Source organism: Pelodiscus sinensis, chromosome 5, assembly GCF_049634645.1.
Source record: "Pelodiscus sinensis isolate JC-2024 chromosome 5, ASM4963464v1, whole genome shotgun sequence".
NCBI lineage: Eukaryota > Metazoa > Chordata > Testudines > Trionychidae > Pelodiscus > Pelodiscus sinensis.
Window position 1 is genome coordinate 61,061,544 of NC_134715.1, and position 23,130 is coordinate 61,084,673.

Genomic DNA, 23,130 nt, shown 5'->3' on the forward strand with positions numbered 1-23,130 from the left:
TTTTGGCAGGGCAGAGGCAGTTTGACCAGATCAGCGGATAGAAAGGTGCACACTGTGTTCTTCGTCATGTTGCAAAATAGAGTGCAAGGTGGGGGCACTCACTGCTTCACCTCCCAATGCTGGTGGCCCTCCTCTTCTGTCTCATCTGAATGATGATGTATTCATCTTAGAGAGGAGAGGGATCTGGGGATGGCATCAGAGATGGAAAAGGTCACATGCGCCATCTCCTCTTTGCACTCATTCAGCTAGCTTGAGGGAAGGAATCAACCAGGATTGGTCAGCTCTAACTCATGATGTCCAAGTTGCTCCTTCTCATCCTTCCTGGTAGGTAATGGTCCTGAACATGGCAGAAGTATGTTGTCAGCTTAGCCAGATCACTTCTCAGTCCTATGGGTAAGTTGGGATGAAATTTTCTCTCAGGACACTATTGGTCAGGGCTTTGAGGGCTTTTGGGTTTTGTTGTTATGCTTTTCACTAAGTCACAATACCTGGGAAGTCTTGTAGGGTATGTTGGGCTTAGGGAGTTGACACAATTTTTAGCTGGTGTTTTGTATGGGATCAGTGTAGCTGTCAGTTGATTCAGCTCCTGGAATAAACTTCAGTACAGTATTAAAAGCATTTGCCAAACTTCAGTGATGCAAGAGGAGCTATCTTTGATTTAGCATGGGTCATGGCAATTTTCCTTCACTTTCATTTCCTTACAAGAACAGGATTTATAGGGGGAATCTTTGTGGATGTTAGACCTCTAGATTGAGCCCTTGTTGTTGCTCAAAGCCATAATTACCTCTACTGGACCACTCTTTTGACTGGTAGAGTTTGCCAAACCCATTATTTCAAATCAATAAAAAAGTTATGGTCTGCTGCTTAAACATATCTGCTGTGTGTTGTTTCTGAATTCATCTTAGTAGCTGGGTCAAAAATGCTGAAAATAAATGCCAGATTTGGATTAGCTGTAGGGAACACATTAAAATACTCTCCAGACAGCGACTATCCCAGTCCTATTTCCAGTATTATTTTCAGAGAACAATCAGCAGCACCCAGTTTAATTGAACTATTTAGTCAAATAGACACAACATTTAAAGAGGAACTCCAATCCATTGTTTCAAAAATTATTTGCTCTAATGTAGTAAGTCTATATCTCTTGGGACTCCTGTAAATCCTTAGAGCTTTAAAAACTATAGGCTAATACTCCATTAAGTGAATGGCTGAAGTACAGTACTCAGTGAACAAGTCTTGCATAATTCACTTCTGTTCATGCTGATAAGGTGAAAGGACCTTTTAAATGACAAAGGTGGTAAATGGGTAAATGTGACAACCAATTTTATATGACAGATTTTTTAAATAACTTAGAAGCAATTTTCTTTTTTAAACATAACATTAAAAATAGCAAACTACTTGGTTTGCCTAGGCATGATTTTCACTCAAATTAAAATATGAAACTCACTTGTATTATATAACATGTAAATATGTACGTCGTTGTGTTAAAGATAAAAATGAGAAAGAACCAGTAGTCCGCTGTAGCTTTATATTTCTCAGGGCATGTCTAACTAGGAAATTATTTTGAAATTAGCAAATTCAACTTAACTCCTGATTTAACAAATTTGAACTAGCGTATCCTCACTACGGAGAAGCATCAAAATTAGTTTGTATTAGTCCAAAATAGCGAGTCTACATTGAACGGAAACTGCCTTGGACTTAGAGCCTCTCGTAGCACTCTGGGGAGGGTACCAGGAGAGTGGATACTTCCTGTGGTGGCTTTCTGGAACAAGCTGCAACACATGCTTCTAGGGGCTTCTCTCTACGGCCACATCTCACAAGCCACTCCTCCACTGCCTCCCCCCTTAAAGGACAGAAAAGGGACACAGTAGGCACATGGCTTCTTATGTTCTGGTTGCTTGTATGAATGCCACAGCAATGAAACCATGGAGCCAGAGCTGCTGCAAAGCAGTGCCAGGCTTATGGGCTTCGTGCTGTGCCTCATGACTCAGTACTTTCAAACTTCCTGCATGTTGCTCCAGCAGGGTGAGGATGAGGACGAGGAGGACAAACCCCAGCATAGCCCACAGGCCCTGTTCACCCAAGTCCGACTGCTGTGTATTCCCCTCAGTCCCCTGGACATAGTGGAACACCACTTCTGGCAGAGGAAGATGAGCTCAGACTGCTGGGATTGCATCGTCCTGCAGGGATAGGATAATCAGCAATGGCTGCAGAACTTCTACATGCGGAAGGCCACCTTCCTGGAGCTCTGAGAGTGGCTCACCACTAACCTCAGGAGACAGGACACCTGCATGAGACCTGACATTTCATGCGGAAGTGCATGGCCATCGCTCTGTGGAAGCTCGCCATGTCAGACAGCTACCACTCAGTCGGGAACTAATTTGGTGTGAGGAAATCTGCAGTCAGGGCCATGCTCGTGCAGGTAGCCAAGGCCATCCACCATGTGCTGTTACGGAGGGTTATCACTCTGGGAAACGAAGATACCATTGTGGATGGCTTTGCCTCCATCGTCTTCCCCAACGTCAGTATGTCCCCATTCTGGACCCCGACCACCATGCCTCGGAGTTCTTCAACAAGAAAGGGTACTTCTCCATTTTGCTGCAGGCCCTTGTGGATGACAAGGACACTTCACCAACATCAACGCTGAATGGTTGGGAAAGGCGCATTATACCCACATCTTCCGGAACTCCTCCCTCTTCCAAAAGATGCACACTGGCACTTTTTTCCCCTCACCACATCATCAGAGTCATAGAAGTGGACATGCCCATTGTAATTCTGGATGACAAAGCCTACTCCTTACTTCCATGGCTCATGAAGCCCTACATGGACAGCCTGGACCCCAGCAAGGAGGAGTTTAACACCAGGCTGAACAGATGCAGAATGTTTGAGGAATGTGCATTCGGCCATTTACAGGGGAAGTTCAGGAGTCTCCTCACCCATCTGGACCTCAGTGAGGACAACATCCCCTTTGTGTTGGTGGCATGTTGTGTGCTCTACCACCTGTGTGAAAAGGGTAGGAGAGAGATTCTGGAGGTTAAATTTAGGCTGCTAGGAAAGAGTCTGAACTCCAGGACCTCTATGGTAGCGTTCTTTGAAATGTGTTCTCAATGTGCGGATGAGACTATATGGTAGAGAGGAGGGGTTTAGATTTATTAAGAATGGGGGAAACTTTTGGGAAAAGGGGGAGTGTACACTGTGTCCCACACACACTGGGTTCAGGAGTGGTGGCATCCCACAGAGAGAGAACTTGTATACCTGCCTGCTGACAGGGAGAGGGAATTAGGGGAGATGCGTGAGAGTGGCAGGACCCACTGACTCGAGAGAGTCTAATGCGTTCTCTCTCTTTCTCTCTCCACAGCAGGTTCCCAGGCACAAGAAGAGTCTCCTCTGGATTACTGTACTTGATCAGGAGTGAATGCTGACTGAGTGTGGGTATGACCCTGGGCCATGTGTGGCATGGCTGTATGGTTCCATGACTCCAACCTACTTAGTGGCAGTATGGCATGGGAAGATGTCCCACCCTGGATGTTGGAATAAGGCAGGCCTCTCCAGGAACCTTGTGAGAAGGATTGAGGGATTTATGTGTGAAAGCGTCATAGAGCTGAGTGCTTGGACAAGCACTCCATATACACACATGTTGTGCGACCTGCGGGCCAATTAGGCTGAGAAAGGAACATGCAGCCCCCCACAGTCCATCATCTGCCACCGCTTGTAGATAAGGAAAGTTAGAGAACTCACCTGAAGTGCCCTTCCTGGGTTCCGTGGAATCCTAGAAGACATCCTGGGGGCAGGAACCAGCTCTAAAGTGAAGAGCAGCTCCTAGCCAGTGGGTATGAGGGCTGGCTGCCTCCTCCTCATCATCCTCCTCCATCACCATACCCTCCTGCAGGCTGACACTGGGAATGTCCAGGCTAGACTTGATGATGGCAGGGGAGGTGACCAGCCCGCCCCCCTCTGTCCCCCGGATGGGATTGAGCTGCTCATAGTAGCAGCAGGTGAACAGTGCCATCCTAGAGCATCCACTCTGCTCCCTGGCCTTGTGGTAGGCCTGCTGCAGCTCTTGAATTTTAATGTGGCACTGGCCAAGTGTGCTGGTGTACCCTTTCTCAGAAAGGCTGGCAGTGATCCAGCCCTAGAGAACTGCTTTCCTTTTCGTGGTGCAGAGATCCTGGAGGTTGGACTCCTCCCTCCACACCTCAATGAGGCCCAGCATTTCTGCACCTGTCCAGGCTGGAGCTCTCCTGCATTTGTGGGCAGTGGAGGCACTGGGAGCAGCAGTGGTACTGGAAGCCATTGGAGGGCCCAAGGAAGCATTGGGGTAACTCAGTCTGCCTCAGGTCCTAGTCTTTCACACATACTCAAAACTCTGCCTCATCAGTCACAGAATTTAGCTTACAAGTGACAAATGAGCATAAGTACAGAAGGTTTTCATTATGATGGCAAATGCTACTCTTGCATAGTCAGTCAGGACTGAAATTCTAACCAAGCAAAGAGGAGGTCTTGAACAATTAACTATATCATCTCACTCATCCAGTGCAGTAATTTCCCCTGTAGCTGTCTCTTGCTATTTGAGTTCATGATGTGTTCTCCTAGTGAGTTTATACAAAAGGATAAGCAGCAAAACTGATTTTTGTTGCCTAACATCCTTAACTTAATTATACTGTTATTGCGTATTTTAACTGTTCACTGATGACAGGTTAGATTTAGGCAGTTTTTTCCTTACCACTACTAATTTAATGGATGCCTCTGGTGCAGTTAATATAAAATCTTCCCTGACAAGCTGCTCACATAGTTCATTTTTATTTAAACAAAACCTCAGTAAGTGAATGCCACACAAGATGGAAGGTGAATTTCTTAAGCAGTACCAAATTTAAATAGGATTACTCCATATTTGTAAAAGAAAGTATACAAATGACATCTGTCTACATTATTGCTTTTTTAATACTTTTTTGACATTTTCTGAACTTTTTTCAGTGGCAATATATCTTGAGATTGGAAAAAGTTTAGAAAAGGACAACAAAAATGTTTAGGGGAATAGGGAGAGATTAATAAAACTGGGACGTTTCATCTTAGAAAAGAGGTGACTAAGGAGAGATATGATAGAGGTCTACAAAATCATGACCAGTGTGGAAAAGGAAAAATCATCTGCTTGCTCCCAGAACACAAGAAGCAGGGGTCATAAAATGAATTTAATAGGTAGCAGATGTAAAACAAACAAAAGGAAGTATTTTTTCACATAACACAGTCAACCTGTGGAACTCCTTGCCACAGGGTGCTGTGAAGACCAGGACTTTAAAAGGGTTCAAAAATAAATAGATGAATCCATGGAATCCATGGCTGTGTCTAGACTGCATCCCTTTTCCGTGCTACTCAGGATCAGAGGCTTTAATGATACTATAAAAATAACATTTATCAAACTATTTGCAAAAAAACAATTTTTTATTTTGATTTTAAACAGAATTGCTTAAAAAAGTAAGGCACTAGTTGTGCCTTTAAATATTTGATAATGGAATGTCCTTACCAGAGATTTTTCTAAGCATATGTTTTTGAGAAAATCTTGTGGGGCATTACAATACAGCAGAAAGCAATCAAACTCTGGAATAAATTTCATTGCTTATATATAGGGCTGCAAATTGATGTGCATTAATGCCTGTGATTAATGCAGGGAAGGATCAATGCATCATTTTTTTTAATGCGTTAATCATAGGCATTAATGCTGCGCTACCCCTTTGAAACGCCGCTCTGGTGCTTCAAAGGAGCAGCGCATTAGGAGCCTGGGATCAGCTGGAGTACCCAGCTGACCCTGGGCTCCATGCAGCACTGCCCCTTTGAAGCACCACTCTGGCACTTCAAAGGGGCAGCACAAGGTGGAGCTCTACATCAGCTGGGCACTCCAGCTGATTCCTGGCTCTGTGTTGTGCTTCCCCTTTGAAGTGCACAGCTGATCCCGAGCTCTGACTTGCTCTGCCCCTTTGAAGCGCTGCTACACTTGGGGACTTCAGCTAATCCGGGGCTCCCGCAGTGCTGTCCCCTTAGAAAGGCCAGGGCGGCCTTTCCAAGGGGCAGCTGCACTGAGGCTGGGGTCAGCTGAGGACTTCAGCTGATACCACGCTTCCGCAGCGCTGCTGTATCATTTCAAAGGGGCAGTGCACGCTATTAATCGCCATTAATTTTTTTAATCACTTGACAGCCCTACTTATAATATAGAAATAATTTATGTCAGCATTGGAAAAATATTACAGGCCCTTTTGAAACAATGGCCACAGAAGGCCCTTCTGATCTTATAATCCATGAAGTGATATTCATTTCTGTTTCCTGTTCTGACTGTACACAAATTAATGTAATCAACTGAAATGTCATCCTTGTTCCACTGTAGTTTTTTTCTATAAAAACCTGCACAATTAATGTTTCATAAGACTGTAACACAACAGGCCCAGCAAACAGTGGGAAAGTGCTATTAGGATCTGGGAGGGAGGATCCACTGAACCCTGGAAACCAACTAACTACTTTGGACAAATAAAAAGAAAAAAACAGGGGCAGGTGTGAAGGTCAAAGGGGCAAAACAAGAGAACCAGAAGATGAAACTTGAGTAGAGAGGTAACCAACAGATATTGAGTGGGAGAGTGCTTGAGGGGAGATATATAAACACTAGGCTAATTAAGGTGTGATTCCCTGGAGACTAGGGAAGGCTTCTACAAGCTAATTGAAGCACCTGTCGTCAATTAAGACTGTCAGGAACCTAATACACCCCCTGCCTTGTACTTTGGCAGAGGGGGCAGGGAGAGGAAGGAAAGAGGTGTGGAGTTTGAAGCTGTATTGAAAGACCAGAGAATTGGAGAAAGGGAGACTATTGCTTTTTCATGAAATAAAATAAATATGCTTATTACTGGTAGCTTTGTCATGATTTGTCAAACACAGTCTTTTAGGGTATGTCTAGACTACAGTATTTCTTTGAAAAAAGTAGCTTTTTTGGGGAAAAACTTTACCTGCATCTAGACTGCAGCCGAGTTCTTTAAAAAATAAATCGAAAGAACACAGCATTTTTTTCGATTGTGGTAAACCTCATTCTTTCAAAAAAAGGCGCTATTGAATGCAAACTGTGCTTTTTCGAAAGAGAGCATCTAGACTCTCTTTTGAAAAAGCGGCTCGCTTTTTTGAAAAATCTGCTTATAGTCTAGATATAGCCTCGAAAGAGGCTTGAAGTCTAGTATAGCCTTACTATTACGCGGAAGATATACTGCTTAAATTGAATACAATTTGAAACATGAAGTGCTCACAGGATCCACTAGTTAAAATATTGCTCAGGAAGACAGTTAAATCATTCAGTTAAGCACTTCAGGGCAGATCAGTGCCAACTCTTCCCTTTCAATGTTCCTCTTGATTATGGATTAAGGGTTTGTGGGCACCTATCCATGTCAGATCCACCTCCACTGCATGCTATTAATGACAGAATTCAATAGAAACACAGTGTCCCCAGGGCATTAATACAGAAATAAACTATATTCCATTAATGTTAGGAGAAGTGCTTCCTTCCTTGATTGCTACTTTAAAGGCAATGACCACTATTTATGTAAAGTAATGCTACTCCAAAATATAGCAGACATGGTTTAATGATTTTCTAAGTGTGAAGACAAGGACTGTTGGTACACAGAAATTGCATGTTATCATGTTTAAATCTACTAAATTAAAGAAATATGTGCACAGCAATGGTATTTGGAATCAATTTATTATTCAAATATATTAATTTATATTTACTATATATTTTTATTGACATATGACTGGATGATCATCTACTTCTTATCCAGGAATTATGTGGAAAATTAGACATTTTGCCTTTTAATGTGACAGCATCTTCATGAGAACTACGATGTTTTCTGATACAAAGGACAAGATTCATAAAAGGAATAGGGAATATATTTAGTTTTATGAATTTCAATAGCTCAGTCTTTTCCCTATTCATTTGAGTTTAGAAACTGACATTGACAAATATTTCTAATGATATATTTCTGAATTACAGATCTGAGAGCCAATGCCAAACTTCTAAATGTATATAAATTATTTGAAAATTTGGCTAATTCTCCATCAGGGCAAATGATTACTTGTTCATATATAGTGGAAGTATATCAAATTAAAGTTGTTTTTACAAGTAGAGAAAACCTTTAAAACTGAGAGTACTAAACAAACAGCTCAATTATTTGAATACAATCTGAAGTAAAAGCAGGACTAGGTTATTCTTTGGGTGCCCTTGTATTCCATGAGGACACGAAGTTCCCAAAGAGATTTAATAGAGGTTTTTACAAGAGTGGAGGGAACCTTTAGTGCCTGAATTCTATATCTGCTGTGAAGTGAAAAAGCAGTAAAATCCATATAATATATCTGCCAACATATCTGAGCATACAATGAGCATACATTTACATTGGTTACAGCACTTGCTGATGGTATGGGGACTTCCAGCTCTTCTGCCTTGAAGTCCGGGAGAGGGAGAACTTGGGGTGTGGGTGGAAACATGCGATTTCTTTCCTCTTATGTCTCATTTCAAATATTTCCCTCCTTCTCTCATCTCTTCATCATTTATCTTTCCTCTCTGCACCCCACCCCAGTTTTCCACTTTTCTCCCACGCCTGGTATTTTCATATTACAGAGTTTATATAGTCTGTGGGTCAAATTAGCACAGCTCATGGAATTCATAAGCGTCTATGATTCAACTGGTGGATTGTTTCTCTCCTAAAGGGAAACAGCTAGAGTCCATGGAACTTGCAATCTCTTCCAATACAAACACCACTAAAATATTTAAGATGTATATTTTTTCCATGAAGAAATGACATGAAACTCATTATACTAGAATACATGTGCATTGATTTGTGAGGGCACAATCAAGAAAGCCATGGGTTACATCTAATATAGTCACTGTCAGAAAAAATGCTTGTTGGCTTTCAAGACACCCTCTCCTGCCACCAGGAATCAATACTGCATTGTCAATGGGACTTTCAAGTGCATGCACAATGCATGAGCAATACTAACAAACTGGTATGTGTGACCTTCAGTCAAGGAAGCATCCAAACTCCACAAATAAATCAACCCTTCAAATAACCAGAAAATACTCAATTATTCCATTTGTGGAGCCCTTATTGACATCAGTGGAAGTTTCCAAGATATGCCAGGATCAGGAAGACATATGCTGGTACACAGCCAAGGTCTAACATATTTAGTTCACACTCAGCAAATGTCCCAGTGAAATGGGCCCTTAGAGAATAACTTCATAATGCAGCAATAAATGTTATCGTTACTCTTTTTTTTTTTTCAAACAATGCAAGTCCTTTCTTTACAGGAGATGTCATGTCATGGTTCATTTGAAAGTTAATTACAAAATATTATGATTCATGTGGAACTTACCTAATGTGGGTGATGATTAGTGTTGTAGTTGGAATGAAAAAGTCATCCACTCTGTCAAACTGTTTCCCCACTGGCTGAGTATGAATTGTGTGGTGAGAAACACTTCCACTGGCTTGTGTTATAACCTAGAGCAATAATGATAGTATTACATACTTTAAAAATACTTCTAAAATAAGTAAATTAATAGGCTTTGATTCAAAATAATAAGCAGGGTTAAAGACAACCTCCTCCCTCAACTCCACCATTGTCTGCACAGGAATATGGTATGTAAGTCAAATTTAATAAATGGTAATAGTCCCTCATCAACTGAATTTGTATTTCACCTGTGTTTGCATTATTCTTTGTCTATGATGACAAAGAGCAGTTCAAAGGATAATGGAATAAAACTGACTGGTATTACAGATTGTGTGTGTCCAAGGTTAACCTTCTTGCAATGTTTGAGCTTACACATTTATCTTAATTGTGAACGGAACTGTAAAAAAGTGCATCAAATTATAGAATATTACTGTAACCACCAACAACTAATGTTGTTGGGAAAAGGCACAAAAGTAAGACAGAAAGACATAATATAAACAAAAAGTCTTACTAATATAATTTAAGAACCGACCAAAGTTGTGGACAATAATAAAGAATGATAGTATTTCATGCTTTAAAAAGACTTCTATCATTAATCTGAAATAATGGGATTTGATTCAAAATAATAAACAGGTGCACAATGATAATGAATACTATACCACCCATCACTTCCTTTTGGGGTACTTAGTGGCTGTGTCTAGACTGGCAAGTTTTTCCGCAAAATCATCTGATTTTGCGGAAAAACTTGCCAGCTGTCTACACTGGCCGTTTGAATTTCCGCAAGAACACTGACGATCTCATGTAAGATCATCAGTGTTCTTGCAGAAATACTGTGCTGCTCCCGTTCGGGCAAGAGGGCCAGTGTAAACAGCACAGTACTGTTTTCCGCAAAAAAGCCCCAATCGCGAAAATGTACATAGAAGATGGTGGGAACTGACAATAAAAGCATGGGTGATTGCACTAGAAGCGTCTCTGGCTGATTCGTGGACCAGAAGGTGTCCCAGACCAAGTGTCCTGAGTGGGGACTCCACCACAAAGTCTTTTATCTTTTTCCCATTAACAGAAGAGCGTTTGAGACGAGGGGAAACATCTTGCTTGATAGTCTCTTGGGGCATGTCTATACATCAGCCTCTTTAGCCAGGCTACAGTGGCAGAGCTCTGGCTTAGCCAGCAGTCTGTCACAGTCTCAATTAATACTTTACATCGCAAACACTTTCACTGTTTTTTCTGTATAAATAATAAAAGGTTAAAGATGTTAACTGTTGTATTTGCCATACTAAGCAGCATGGCACCCAACTGTCTTTAACACCATTTCATGTTGCATGCTGACACGGTTGTGTAACACGTTTCATATTTTGGACCCCTGTCACAGGGCAGGCTTTCCTTGCTCTGTCCTTACTGCAAACAGTCTTCATGAACACAGAGCTAAAGGCAGTGGTCTCCAACCTTTTTACACCCAAAATCACTTTTTAAATCTCCGAACAGGCGAAGATCTACCCCCCCGCCCCTTCCTTGAAGCCCCGCCCTCTCTATTCTCCTCCTGTCCATCACTTACTATCCTCAACCCTTACTTACACACTCTGATAAACAGTTTATTTTTAAATTATGCGATGTATAAAATTAAAATCACATGTTTATAGCTATGAAATAAATGGTCTGTTTTTTATTCATGCTTTTTAAATCTAAAATGAAGCATTTATAATTATACATTTTGTGGGGACAGAGTTCTGTGGCGGGGGGTAGGGAACAGGGTGCTGGGAGGGCAGAGGACAGGGTTCTGCAGCAGGGGACAGAGTGCCAGTGGGTACAGGAATAAGGACAGTTCTGTAGCTGGGAACAGGGGAGTGGTAACAGAATTCTGTGGCTGGGGACAGGGCAGTGGGGACAGAGTTTGGGGAGAGGGGAACAGAATTCTGTGGCTGGGGACAGGAGACTGGGGACAGAGTTCTGTAGCTGGGGACAGGAGAGTGGGGACAGAATTCTGTGGCTGGGGACAGGGGAGTGGGGACAGAGTTCTGTGGCTGGGGACAGGGGAGCTGGGGAGGGGGGTGCCAGTGGAGACAGAGAGTCCCCTGTATCTGCCTCCTCCCAGGATTCACCCCCCCCCCCGAGGGAAACCAGCAAGTGCCTGCCCCGGGGCCGACCCCCCATGGCGCAGGGAAGCCCCGCGCACACACACCTGCCCCGGGGCTGACCCCTCTCGCCCCCCAGTGCAAGGAAGCTCCACGCGTGCATGCCTGCCCCGAGGCTGACCCCACTCCGGAAAGCCCCCCGCGCGCCTGCTCCAGGGCCGACCGCCCCACATGCATGCCTCCCCCAGGGCTGATTCACCCCTCCTGTGCAGTGCAGGGAGCCAATGCTCCCTCCCGCAGTACACCCGGCAGAGCAGCTAGTGCTAATTCCGGAATCGCCAGAAGTGGTGCTAAGCTGCGGAACTTCTGTCCATCCCCGGGAAGCCTACACTACCTCCATTTTCACTTGAGGTAGGTAGTGGGGCTTCTCGGGGTGGGAGGGAAATGGGGGCAGGGTGGACAGGATGCCTCGCGATCGACTGGTTGAGGCCTCGCGATCGACCAGTCAATCGCAATCGACCTGTTGGTGACCATGGGCTTAAGGCAAGTCTAACATCCAGTGCTTTATTTATAGGGTGAATACAACAGAGCAAGTGCCCTAATGTTCTTACATTCACCCTAGGCAAAGTTTGAGAGAGAAGACAAGATTGCACCTCTCTGAGGGTATGTCTACACTACAGAGTTGTTTTGGAAAAACAGCCATTTTTCTGAAAAAACTTCAATTATGTCCACACTGTGATCGCATTCTTCCAAAAGAAAATGGAAGGAGCAGAGGGTTTTTTTCTGGCATTGGTAAACCTCTTTCTATGAGAAAGAAGCCTTTTTCCAAAAGAGCTCTTTCAGAAAAAGGTTTGTGTGGACGGGAAAGTGGGAGTTCTTTTGAACGAAGAGGAAAGAGAAAAAAGCACAGGTGCCCTGGTGGCCACTCCATCCATAGTAATCACAGCTTACATGCAAGATAGCATCCATTCTTTTGAAAAAACCGATCACTTTTTTATGCACTTTTGCAGTGAAGGCGCTCTCTTTCGGAAGAAGTTTTTCCAGAAGATCTCTTCTGGAAAAGCTTCTTCTGAAAGAAACCTGCAGTCTTCTAGCCTGAGATCCTAGGGTCCTCCCTCTCTCCCTCTTTCCCTCCTTTCCTTCCTTTTTCTTACTTTTAGCTATCAGTTGATGAGATGACCCACACTGTTAACTTTTTAATCATTCAATCTTTAACTAAATATCTCCCTAATTTGCCCCATGTGGGGATGTTTAGCAAATGCCCAGTTTGATGAGTCGGCCTAAGGCTATTCTTACTCTCTCACAAGCCCATATATTCCATCTAAATTGGCACAACAGCCATCATGCTTACTTTTTTATTCTAATACAGTTTTCTTAGGCCAAAGTCAAGACCAAGATATTATTTAATGAGTGCCTAAAATCAGGCTGCTGAATCCACAATAAGGCAGTTACATTAAAGGGCCAAATTTTCAAAATGTGTAACCAGTAGTTCCCACTGAAAACCGCTACCTGCTTACGTACCTACACTCAGTTTAGAAACATCTGTTCAAGTATGCACTTTACAAAAATATTGTCCTTAATATACAACAAAAAAGGAAAGTATGGGGGAAGATTCTGAGAAGCAAAATAAAAGGAAATAGTCAGGTACTCTGAAATTACGGTAGAAAAATTTCAGGAGAGTACCACTTTGTCATGATGTTGTTTTAAACAGAGATAGAAAATACTATTTAAAAAATTGGAGTGCAACTGTTGGAATGTGTTCTTTAAATTGCTCTCCAGTGACTGTATTTAGATTTGCTCATGCTTTCACAAACATTGTCAAAGTGAAGCTTTTTATACTTTTATTTCCAAAACAGTTCAGGTGATGGATTTTTCTTAGCTTGCCTATATCTCCAGAAAGCCCACCTAATTTTAGTGAAATGCAGTTTAAAAATGGTACATCTGGGTAGCAGAACAACATGCTTAAAATGCATTGATGGCTCCAACCAGACATACAGTCATAGTCAGTAGCAACAGATACTGCCTACATCCAAAAGAAACACAGCTATAAAACATGCTATTCTTGTAACCTGTATCCCATTGTCATTTTCTATTCAATAGAATCCCCCTTTTGAAATGAATATAATGAAAGCAACCAACTTTAGGAAGCAAATTCTCTGGTTATCTGAATTATTTTCCAGTTCACTTTATCGCCATTGTTAAGATTATTAATGTTATGTGTAAAGGAACACACACAAAATGTTATGATTAAGCAGATTGTCAGATTTCCATATAATTTAATAATTTTGGAACTAGATAGTGTTTCCATGTAATTTTAAATCATTCTTTATTTGCTGAACAAAAAGTATTTTCCCTCGTGAAAAACTAATCTGGGTAAACAATTAAAACTGTTTTCCTCAACACCATTCTCTTTAAGTGGCTTAGTTTCAATATATAAAAAAGCACAAACTAAATATTTTAGTTCTATGTTTTCTTCTCTTGTGCTTTTAATTCTTTGTGCTCAGTTTTGAGAGATGGTAAGTTGTTTTTGAGATGTGATGAATCTTCTAGACTCCCAGCGATGCCAGTGACTATGCAAGGTCTTCAGCACCTTCCATGATCAAACTCAATATTTCCTGTTGCATCATGCAAACAAGAATGATCCTCAGATCTGCTGAGCCCTCCTCCTTCACTATCATTCCTGGCTCTGATTTAGGAAAGCATCCTTATTTAGGAAATTAAGCATTTCTTTAAATGCTGTCCTGAATAAGTATGCACTTTTAAAAGAGTTTATGTGCTTAGCTGAATCAGGTCCCAAGCTTCTGTGCTCAAAATTTTAAAGCCAGGTTTCTAGAAGGTAAAATGCCAGGACATATATCTGCTACCTCCCTGTTGTTAGTGTTGCTACTGCTGTGTTTTGGAGCTCCTGTGTATTTTGCACCAGCAGTGAGTGCATGTTGTTGATCGGCATACCTTACTGTTTCTCACAACCATAGACTCAGTTTGGAGGTGAAGGTGTGGTCAGGATTTTTTTCAGGAAAGTACTGAACTAGTACCTTATCCAATGGGTCACAGGTTCACTAACACATGTATGCCTATGACAAGGTACTGGCTGAATCACTATAGTGTTATTACTTAGGCCATTACAAATATATCCTTCCTTCCACTCTCTTCACATAACGTGTTTCTATCTATGTATACAACATTTCATATGTTGTTACCACGAACAAAACATCCTCATCCATTATTCCTGTTCTCTCAGGTCAGGCTATATATACAGAGGCAATTGAATGACAACTAAGCCCTCACCTGCCAAAAGACAGAAGTTTTTCCACAGCAAGTGCCAGTATTAACAGCACATTGTCAGGAAGAGTGCACTCTTGTTGGCAATGTGAATACCACATATTGGGAATAGACGTATTTTTTGAGTCAAAGAGCTGACAAACAGTGATTATCTCTGCTATCTCAGCCTTATTTTTAGAACAAATCTGTGTGCTTGTGTACCACCTTAAGAACTGGTTTACATGGTTAGTTGAGAACTATGTGTCTCCATTTTCTCGGGTCAAGGACATGCTTATATCTATCCTACCGCAGTAAGTTGACCTAAGGTACTCAATTTCAGCTATATGAATAACGTATCTAGAGTTGATGTACCTTAGGTTGAATACCTGCAATGCCTATACCATGCAAGGTTGATGGAAGACACTCTCCTGTTGACTTGCCTTACTCTTCTCATCTGGAGTAGAGTACCAGGGTCAACTGGAGAGCTATCTGTGGCCAGTTGGGCAGGTCTTCACTAGACCTTCTAAATGAACCACTGGATCTCTCTTCCATCAATACCAGCTATAATAATGTATATGTAATTCTGACAAAGTCTACTTTGATTCAATTTGTTTACTTCATACTGAAATCTGTGCCTAGGGCTCCAGGAAGGCCTTGCATAACTCACCGGTATTTTTTAACCATGGTTATGACCGTTACTGCAATAATTCACATAAATATACTGACCTGCAGCGTTGGTAAATTCTTCTCCATGTTTCCCCAGCTGAGCACCCAAACCTGATCATGTGATTTGTCATAGTGTAGTTTCACTGGAACAGGGTCTGTGCTTACTGCCTGCAATGGAAGACAAGTAGAAATAATCAATTTCTTTTTTATTTCAGAAAAGAAAAATACTATAAGACTGAGTTAGAAATTATAACTGTATGAGCCCTTCAAATGCTATAAGACCACATATAAAAAAAGGCTGGCAATTGTTGAAGCAGGTGTCTGACTAATTTGAAGCTACTGTACTTCTGCTTAAATGATAATCTTTGTTCATTATGTATGAACATATGGCATAGATATATGTTCACTCAGCATCTGACTGTAAACCATACTGCAGCTACAAAGACGCTCAAGACAAAAAGAGGTAGGTCAGCCAAAGGTTTATACCCATTGTATAACCCTTAACGAATATGGGTAAAACTTTTTACTAGAAATTCACTGAAAAGGGAAGGGCATTTTGATTATTTATTTTGCTAAAAGTTCTGAATTCCTCTTGAGTGGTTAATCAAAGTTTGAAAAATTCCCTTATACATTTCATAGCTTAAATCTGCAAGTACATTTGTGCAACACATGCATCTCCAAGATGAATTACTTAAATGACAAAGCCACAAGGAATAAGGAAACAGTTTGTATCGTGTTGTGTATAAATTAATATTGGTATTAGTCAACCTTTATTAATGATTAGTATTCAATTTACAAAACGTGAAAGAAATGACTGCCAAAAGAACAGTCTTATTTTATTTAATCTGGTACGTCCGGTGCTTCCACTCTAGATGAACTTTGGAACAGGCCACGGTTTCACGTGTGACTGAACAGTTTGTCTTAAGGCCTCTGTTGCACAACTTCACATTTTAACCATGCTAGCTAGATTAAAGCTTGTGTAGCTATGACTACCGAAGCTACAGTCACATCTTTATTGCCAAGTATCAGAGGGGTAGCCGTGTTAGTCTGAATCTGCAAAAGCGACGAGGAGTCCTGTGGCACCTTATAGACTAACTGAAGTGTAGGAGCATAAGCTTTCGTGGGCAAAGACCCACTTCGTCAGATGCATGTAGTGGAAATTTCCAGAGGCAGGAATAAATATGCAGGCCAGGATCAGGCTGGAGATGACGAGGTGGATCCAATCAAGGAGGATGAGGCCCACTTCTAGCAGCTGATCTGGAGGTGTGAATTCCAAGAGAGCAGAAGCTGCTTTTGTAGATAGCGAGCCATTCACAGTCAGACTGTGACTGGCTCGCTAACTACAAAAGCAGCTTCTGCTCTCTTGGAATTCACACCTCCAGATCAGCTGCTAGAAGTGGGCCTCATCCTCCTTGATTGGATCCACCTCGTCATCTCCAGCCTGATCCTGGCCTGCATATTTATTCCTGCCTCTGGAAATTTCCACTACATGCATCTGACGAAGTGGGTCTTTGCCCACAAAAGCTTATGCTCCTACACTTCAGTTAATCTTTAATTGCAGTGAGGACAAGAATATAGTGTGAGCTGTTCATTAGGATAATTCAACAGAAAACTCACTAAATTGGAAAATATGTGTGTCAGGATGCTAATAGGATGCAATGTCCTTTCAAGGCTGTGGAAAACATAGAAAAGTGTATTCACTTAAATAAAATATATTCTGGGCAGTTGAGAATTCCATTAGAACTGTTCATATAATCTTAATAAAATACTAAATATTTACATATTTAAATTCACTAGGGGGCTGTGCCGCCTGCTCACCAACCCCCCTCTCTCTGGTGGCTTTCACGGCCAGAGAGCATGAGAGCTATGCTCTCCAACTACCCTCTCTCTGGGGGCAGGTGTCTGTCTGGAGGGGGGAGGAGGGAGGAAGTGCAGGAGTGGGTTGGGGGAAGGCTGTCTGGCTGGAGGGGCAGGGACAGGAGCAGGGGAGGGTGCAAGAGCAATGGGGATAGTTTCTGGCCACCTGGCTGGGAGTGCAGGGTTTCATTGGAAGGGTGTAGTATGGGGGCTGGAGTGCGAGGTTTCAGCAGGGTGGTGAGTAACGTGGCTGGGGTGTGGGGTCTTGGTATGGTGAGGAGCGAGGGGGTTGGGGGGTCTCAGCAGGGTGGTGACTGAGTGGGTTGTGGCTGCGTAGTGAGCCAATGCTGGTGCTCCAGCCTTCTCCCTGCCCAAGCTGAGACCCCACATTCCCCCCCCCCCCACATACACACACACTTACCACCTGCTAAGCAGTGGGAAAAGTCTTCTTGAACCACCTCCCTGTGCTGCTGTTTCCCCAATTGGGGAAAGGGAAAGGGAAACGACAGCGTGAGGGGAGTCTCGGGAACATGCTGCCCATGGGGCTCCCTCCACTTCTGTTTCACCTGCAAGGGAGGCAGGTGACACACAAAGAGCCCTTTGTGGTATGGCCACTGCCCCGTATCCAGGTCTTCTCCATGCTGCACCCACTGACAGCATGGGCTGTGGCCAGGTAGACTTTCCCCTACTCTCTGCAGTGCTCCGAGTTCACCTCAGCTCCTGCAGCAGTGGGGTACCATGCACTCCAGCCAGCACTCACTGTAACAGGCCATCCCAATCTGAGCTAGGGGCCCAACTTGCTGCCACCTCCTCACCTGGCATTGCTGCATCACTGGGGGAACTCTCTCATTCTCGCCTACCCATTCCCTGCCTGTTGATGCTGATATGATGACGTCATTCTGTCATCCCACAGGAAATTGTTTTTATACAGAAAGAGAGAGATTACAAAACTAGAGAAACTGAGAATAGAGATAGATTTTTTCCTCTCAGTAAGTGCAATAATCCACCAAAGGCAAGATTCACAGAAGATCTTAGGTCCATTTTAGGCCACTTCCGGGGACTAAATACCAGAATCAGGTCATAGTAGAATTCATAAAACCTCATCTCAATTGCCCGTGTCCCATACCACTGCTTTTTTTTTTAACCTGGTCTCACATCAACCCATCTGGAGTAATTCTGTTGGAATCAACACAGTTATACCAGTGTGAGACCATAATTGTGGTTCCAATAACATTTCCTGCATTTTGAAACCTTGTGATCAAGTCTTAGTAGGTCACACAGTTCAATGTCACAATCATAATTCAGGATATAAATAATATGACTTCTCTTCAGACCAACTAATTCCTGTAGGCATTTGCAATGTCCTTCTTTCCTTCCTTGGAAATGGCTTGTTAACAAAAATCACGCAGATGAAAAAATATATCTGAAGGGTTTTATAAGTGGCAGGGAGGGGGACAACAGAACATGTGATTAAGTGACACATCATTTTATGAGTGAGGTAAAACAACTGTGGAGATAATTTTTCTGTTTTGGTCATTACAGTAGAAAAAAATCACATGTGGCACTCTGTGGGGTTTTTTTCATTTTGCCATTATAGAACTGTAAAGCACAGCTTGTTTATCAGTTTGTCAAGGAGAGTACCAGCTGGCTAATTAAGTGAACCTAATTTAAACTAATGATGTCGATCCTCAAGATAATGCACTAATGGCTGGATGAGACTGCAGATGATACTTAACTGTACTCCTGAGGTGTCAGAACAAGCCTCTGCTATATCTAAGCAGAACCTTGGTTTTCCTTCTGAACATACTAAACAAAGCCTGTTGTTTACCAGCTCTCTTTTTAAAGCAGCAAGATAACCCCTGTAAAACATCATTCACACTTTACAAAACATTTATAGTTCTGTTGAGTTAAGTTACTATCTGAAACAATAGCTAAAGTGCTGTACTGTTTAATTTGCCTGGAATTTCCAGTTAGCTACTTCAAAGGAAGTCTGAATGACAAAAATGGTTATATGTGAACGATTCCATTTTTTCCCTCCTGGTAATGCTCTAAGTTCCCAATCATGACTGAGGGCCCATAGTGCCAGACACAGCTCAAACACCAAAGGCAATTGCAAAAGGAATTTAAGGTCCTTATGTTAGAGATATTTAATGTTATGCATGTGAATAGTTCAACTAAAGTCAAGGGGCTCATTCCTGTTAAAAGTTAAACATGGGCTTGTTTGCAGCAAACATTTGTAATTCAGAACTTTCAATATAGGATCAGTCATCTCAAACAGGTGCTTCTCACCTAGCCCCAGGTGCCGCAGTGAGAGAGGTCTCAGGTTCTCATATCTCTCTGGGACATCCTGCATACTGAACTCCTCAACCCTAGTCCCACCCCAGAGCAATAAAGAAAAATGAAATTTATTTGAGTTAAGGACCTTGATTATGTATGTGTATATCCCTAAAAATACACCATCCTAGAACCAAGCTCTCACATATTCAAAGGACAATAAATGAAGAAAATAAGAGATAATATTTAGATTGGAAAATCCAGAATTCTGCAACATAAAAATCTGTACAAAATATGAAAAATTGAGTTTAGTGACTTAGCTTTTCCTCACTTTAGAAACTTGGTAGATTTTTTTTTCATGATTGAATTCAGGCCTCTCTCTGTTGTCCTCACTTTTGATCATGACCAGAACATCTTTTAGCAGGTCTCAAAACTCAGTCTGGACACAGACTGGCTAACCTAGCGAGGAGAGCTTTAAACTAGGTTTGACGGGGACAGGTGAGCAAAGCCCATGAGTAAGTGGAGAACACGGAGACCTGGGAGATGGGTCGGAAATGGGAGGGAGTGTGGGCTATAATGGCAGAGAGAAAGGAGGGTCAGGGCAAAGCTGGGAGGCAAGGTCAAATCAGTATCATAGATGCCTATATACAAATGAGAGAACTATGGGTAATAAGCAGGAAGAACTGGAAGTGCTAATACATAAGTACAATTATGACTTTGTTGGCATCACAGAAACTTGGTGGGATAATACACACAATTGGAATGTTTGTATGGAAGGGTACAGATTGCTCAGGAAGGATAGACAGGGAAAAAAAGAGAGGAAGTGTTGCCTTAGGGTATGTCTTCGCTGCCACCCTAGTCTAAACTAGGGTGGCTAATGTAGTCATTTGAATTTGCAAATGAAGCCTAGGATTTAAATATCCCGGGCCTCATTTGCATGTTCCCGGGCACCGCCATTTTTAAATGCCCGGTAGTTCGAACTACTTGCCCATGACTACATGTGGCATGGGCTAGGTAGTTCAAACTAAAATTCCTAATTCGAACTACCGTTACTCCTCCTGCAATGAAGTTTACCAGCTAATTTTAGTTAGGGCTTTAAATCAGACTCCCGTTTCATAGAATCATAGAATCATAGAATAATAGGACTGGAAGGGACCTCGAGAGGTCATCGAGTCCGGCCCCCTGCCCTCAAGGCAGGACCAAGCTCCGTCTACACCATCCCTGACAGATGTCTATCTAACCTGTTCTTAAATATCTCCAGAGAGGGAGATTCCACCACCTCCCTTGGCAATTTATTCCCTGACAGTTAGGAATTTTTTTCCTAATGTCCAATCTAAACCTCCCCTGCTGCACTTTAAGCCCATTACTCCTTGTCCTGTCCTCAGAAACCAAGAGGAACAAATTTTCTCCTTCCTCCTTGTGACACCCTTTTAGATATTTGAAAACCGCTATCATGTCCCCCCTTAATCTTCTTTTTTCCAAACTAAACATGCCCAGTTCGTGAAGCCTGGCTTCTTAGGTCATGTTCTCTAAACCTTTAATCATTCTTGTCGTTCTTCTGTGTACCCTTTCCAATTTCTCCACATCTTTCTTGGCGCCCAGAACTGGACACAGTACACAGTACACAGTACACAGTTTCACTGCAGCGTGTAGACATGGGCAGTTACTCCGGGCCAGTGAATTTCTAAAATGGCGACTGGCCGGGAACATGCAACTCAAGCGTAAGATATTTAAATTCCGGGCTTGATTTGCAACTTCGGTATGCTTCATTTGCCTCCCTACTACGAAGTAGGGGCAAGTGTAGACATGCCCTTGTAATGAGGTGGAGATGGACATAAGAAATAGAAGTGTTGAGAGTCTCTGGGTTAGGCTAAAAGGGGTTAAAAACAAGGGTGATGTCATGCTAGGAGTCTACTACAGGCCACCTACCCAGGTGGAAGAAGTGGATGAGGCTTTTTTTTAAACAAGTAACAAGAACATCTAAAGCCCAAGATTTGGTGGTGGTAAGGGACTTCAACTATCCAAATATATGTTGGGAAAATAACACAGCGGGGCACAGACTAAATTCTTGGACTGCATTGGAGACAACTTTTTATTTCAGAAGGTTGAAAAAGCTACCAGGGAGGAAGCTGTTCTAGATTTGATCCTAACAAATAAGGAGGAACTGCTTGAGAATTTGAAAGTGGAAGGCAGCCTGGGTGAAAGTGATCATGAAATCATAGAGTTCACAATTCTAAGGAAGGGTAGAAGGGAGAAAAGCAAAATAGAGACAATGGATTTCAGGAAGGAGGATTTTGGTAAGCTCAGAGAGCTGATAGGTAAGGTCCCATGGGACTCAAGACTGAGGGGAAAAACAACTGAGGAGAGTTGGAAGTTTTTCAAAGGGACATTGTTAAGGGCCCAAAAGGAAGCTATTCCACTGTGTCGGAAAGATAGGAAATATGGCAAAAGACCGCGTTGGCTTAACCATGAGATCTTGCATGATCTAAAAATAAAAGAGGAGTCCTATAAAAAATGGAAAGTAGGACAAATTACAAAGGATGAATATAGGCAAACAACACAGGAATGCAGGGGCAAGATTAGAAAGGCAAAGGCACAAAATGAACTCAAACTAGCTACGGGAATAAAGGGAAACAAGAAGACTTTTTATAAATACATTAGAAGCAAGAGGAAGACCAAGGACAGGGTAGGCCCACTGGTCAGTGAGGAAGGAGAAACAGTAACAGGAAACTTGGAAACGGCAGAGATGCTTAATGACTTCTTTGTTTCGGTCTTCACCAAGAAGGCTGAAGGAATGCCTAACATAGTGAATGCTAGTGGGAAGAGGGTAGGTTTAGAAGATAAAATTAAAAAAGAACAAGTAACAAATCACTTAGAAAATTAAGATGTCTGCAAGTCATCAGGGCCTGATGAAATGCATCCTAGAATACTCAAGGAGCTGGTAGAGGAGGTATCTGAGCCTTTAGCTATCATCTTTGGAAAATCACGGAAGACAGGAGAGATTCCAGAAGACTGGAAAAGGGCAAATATAGTGCCCATCTATAAAAAGGGAAATAAAAACAAACCAGGAAACTAGAGAGCACTTAGTTTAACTTCTGTGACAGGAAAGATAATGGAGCAAGTAATTAAGGAAATCATCTGCAAACACTTGGAAGGTGGCAAGGTGATATGGAACAGCCAGCATGGATTAGTAAAGAACATATCATGTCAAACCAATCTGATAGCTTTCTTTGATAGGATAACTAGTCTTGTGGATAAGGGAGAAGCGGTGGATGCGGTATACCTAGACTTTAGTAAGGTGTTTGATACAATCTCACATGATATTCTTACCAATAAACTAGGCAAATACAACTTGTATGAGGCTACTATAAGGTGGGTACGTAACTGGCTGGATAACCGTACTCAGAAAGTAGTTATTAACGGTTCATAATCCTGTTGGAAAGGCATAACAAGTGGGATTCCACAGGGGTCTGTTTTGGGAATGGCTCTCTTCAATATCTTCATCAACGATTTAGATATTGGCATAGAAAGTATG

The 23,130-nt window shown here is 42.2% G+C and overlaps 1 protein-coding gene across 2 annotated transcripts in view; it reads right to left on the reverse strand.

Annotated features, from left to right (window-relative positions):
• The window catches only part of FSTL5 (follistatin like 5), a 560,578-nt gene that overhangs the window by 36,491 nt on the left and 500,957 nt on the right, over positions 1-23,130 (reverse strand). For both annotated transcript variants that reach the window (XM_006121877.4, XM_006121878.4), the window contains 2 exons: positions 15,525-15,632; positions 9,391-9,515 (listed from right to left, as the gene is read on the reverse strand). In XM_006121877.4, the coding sequence (XP_006121939.3) occupies positions 9,391-9,515; positions 15,525-15,632 (233 nt within the window). The remainder of the gene's footprint in view (positions 1-9,390; positions 9,516-15,524; positions 15,633-23,130) is intronic.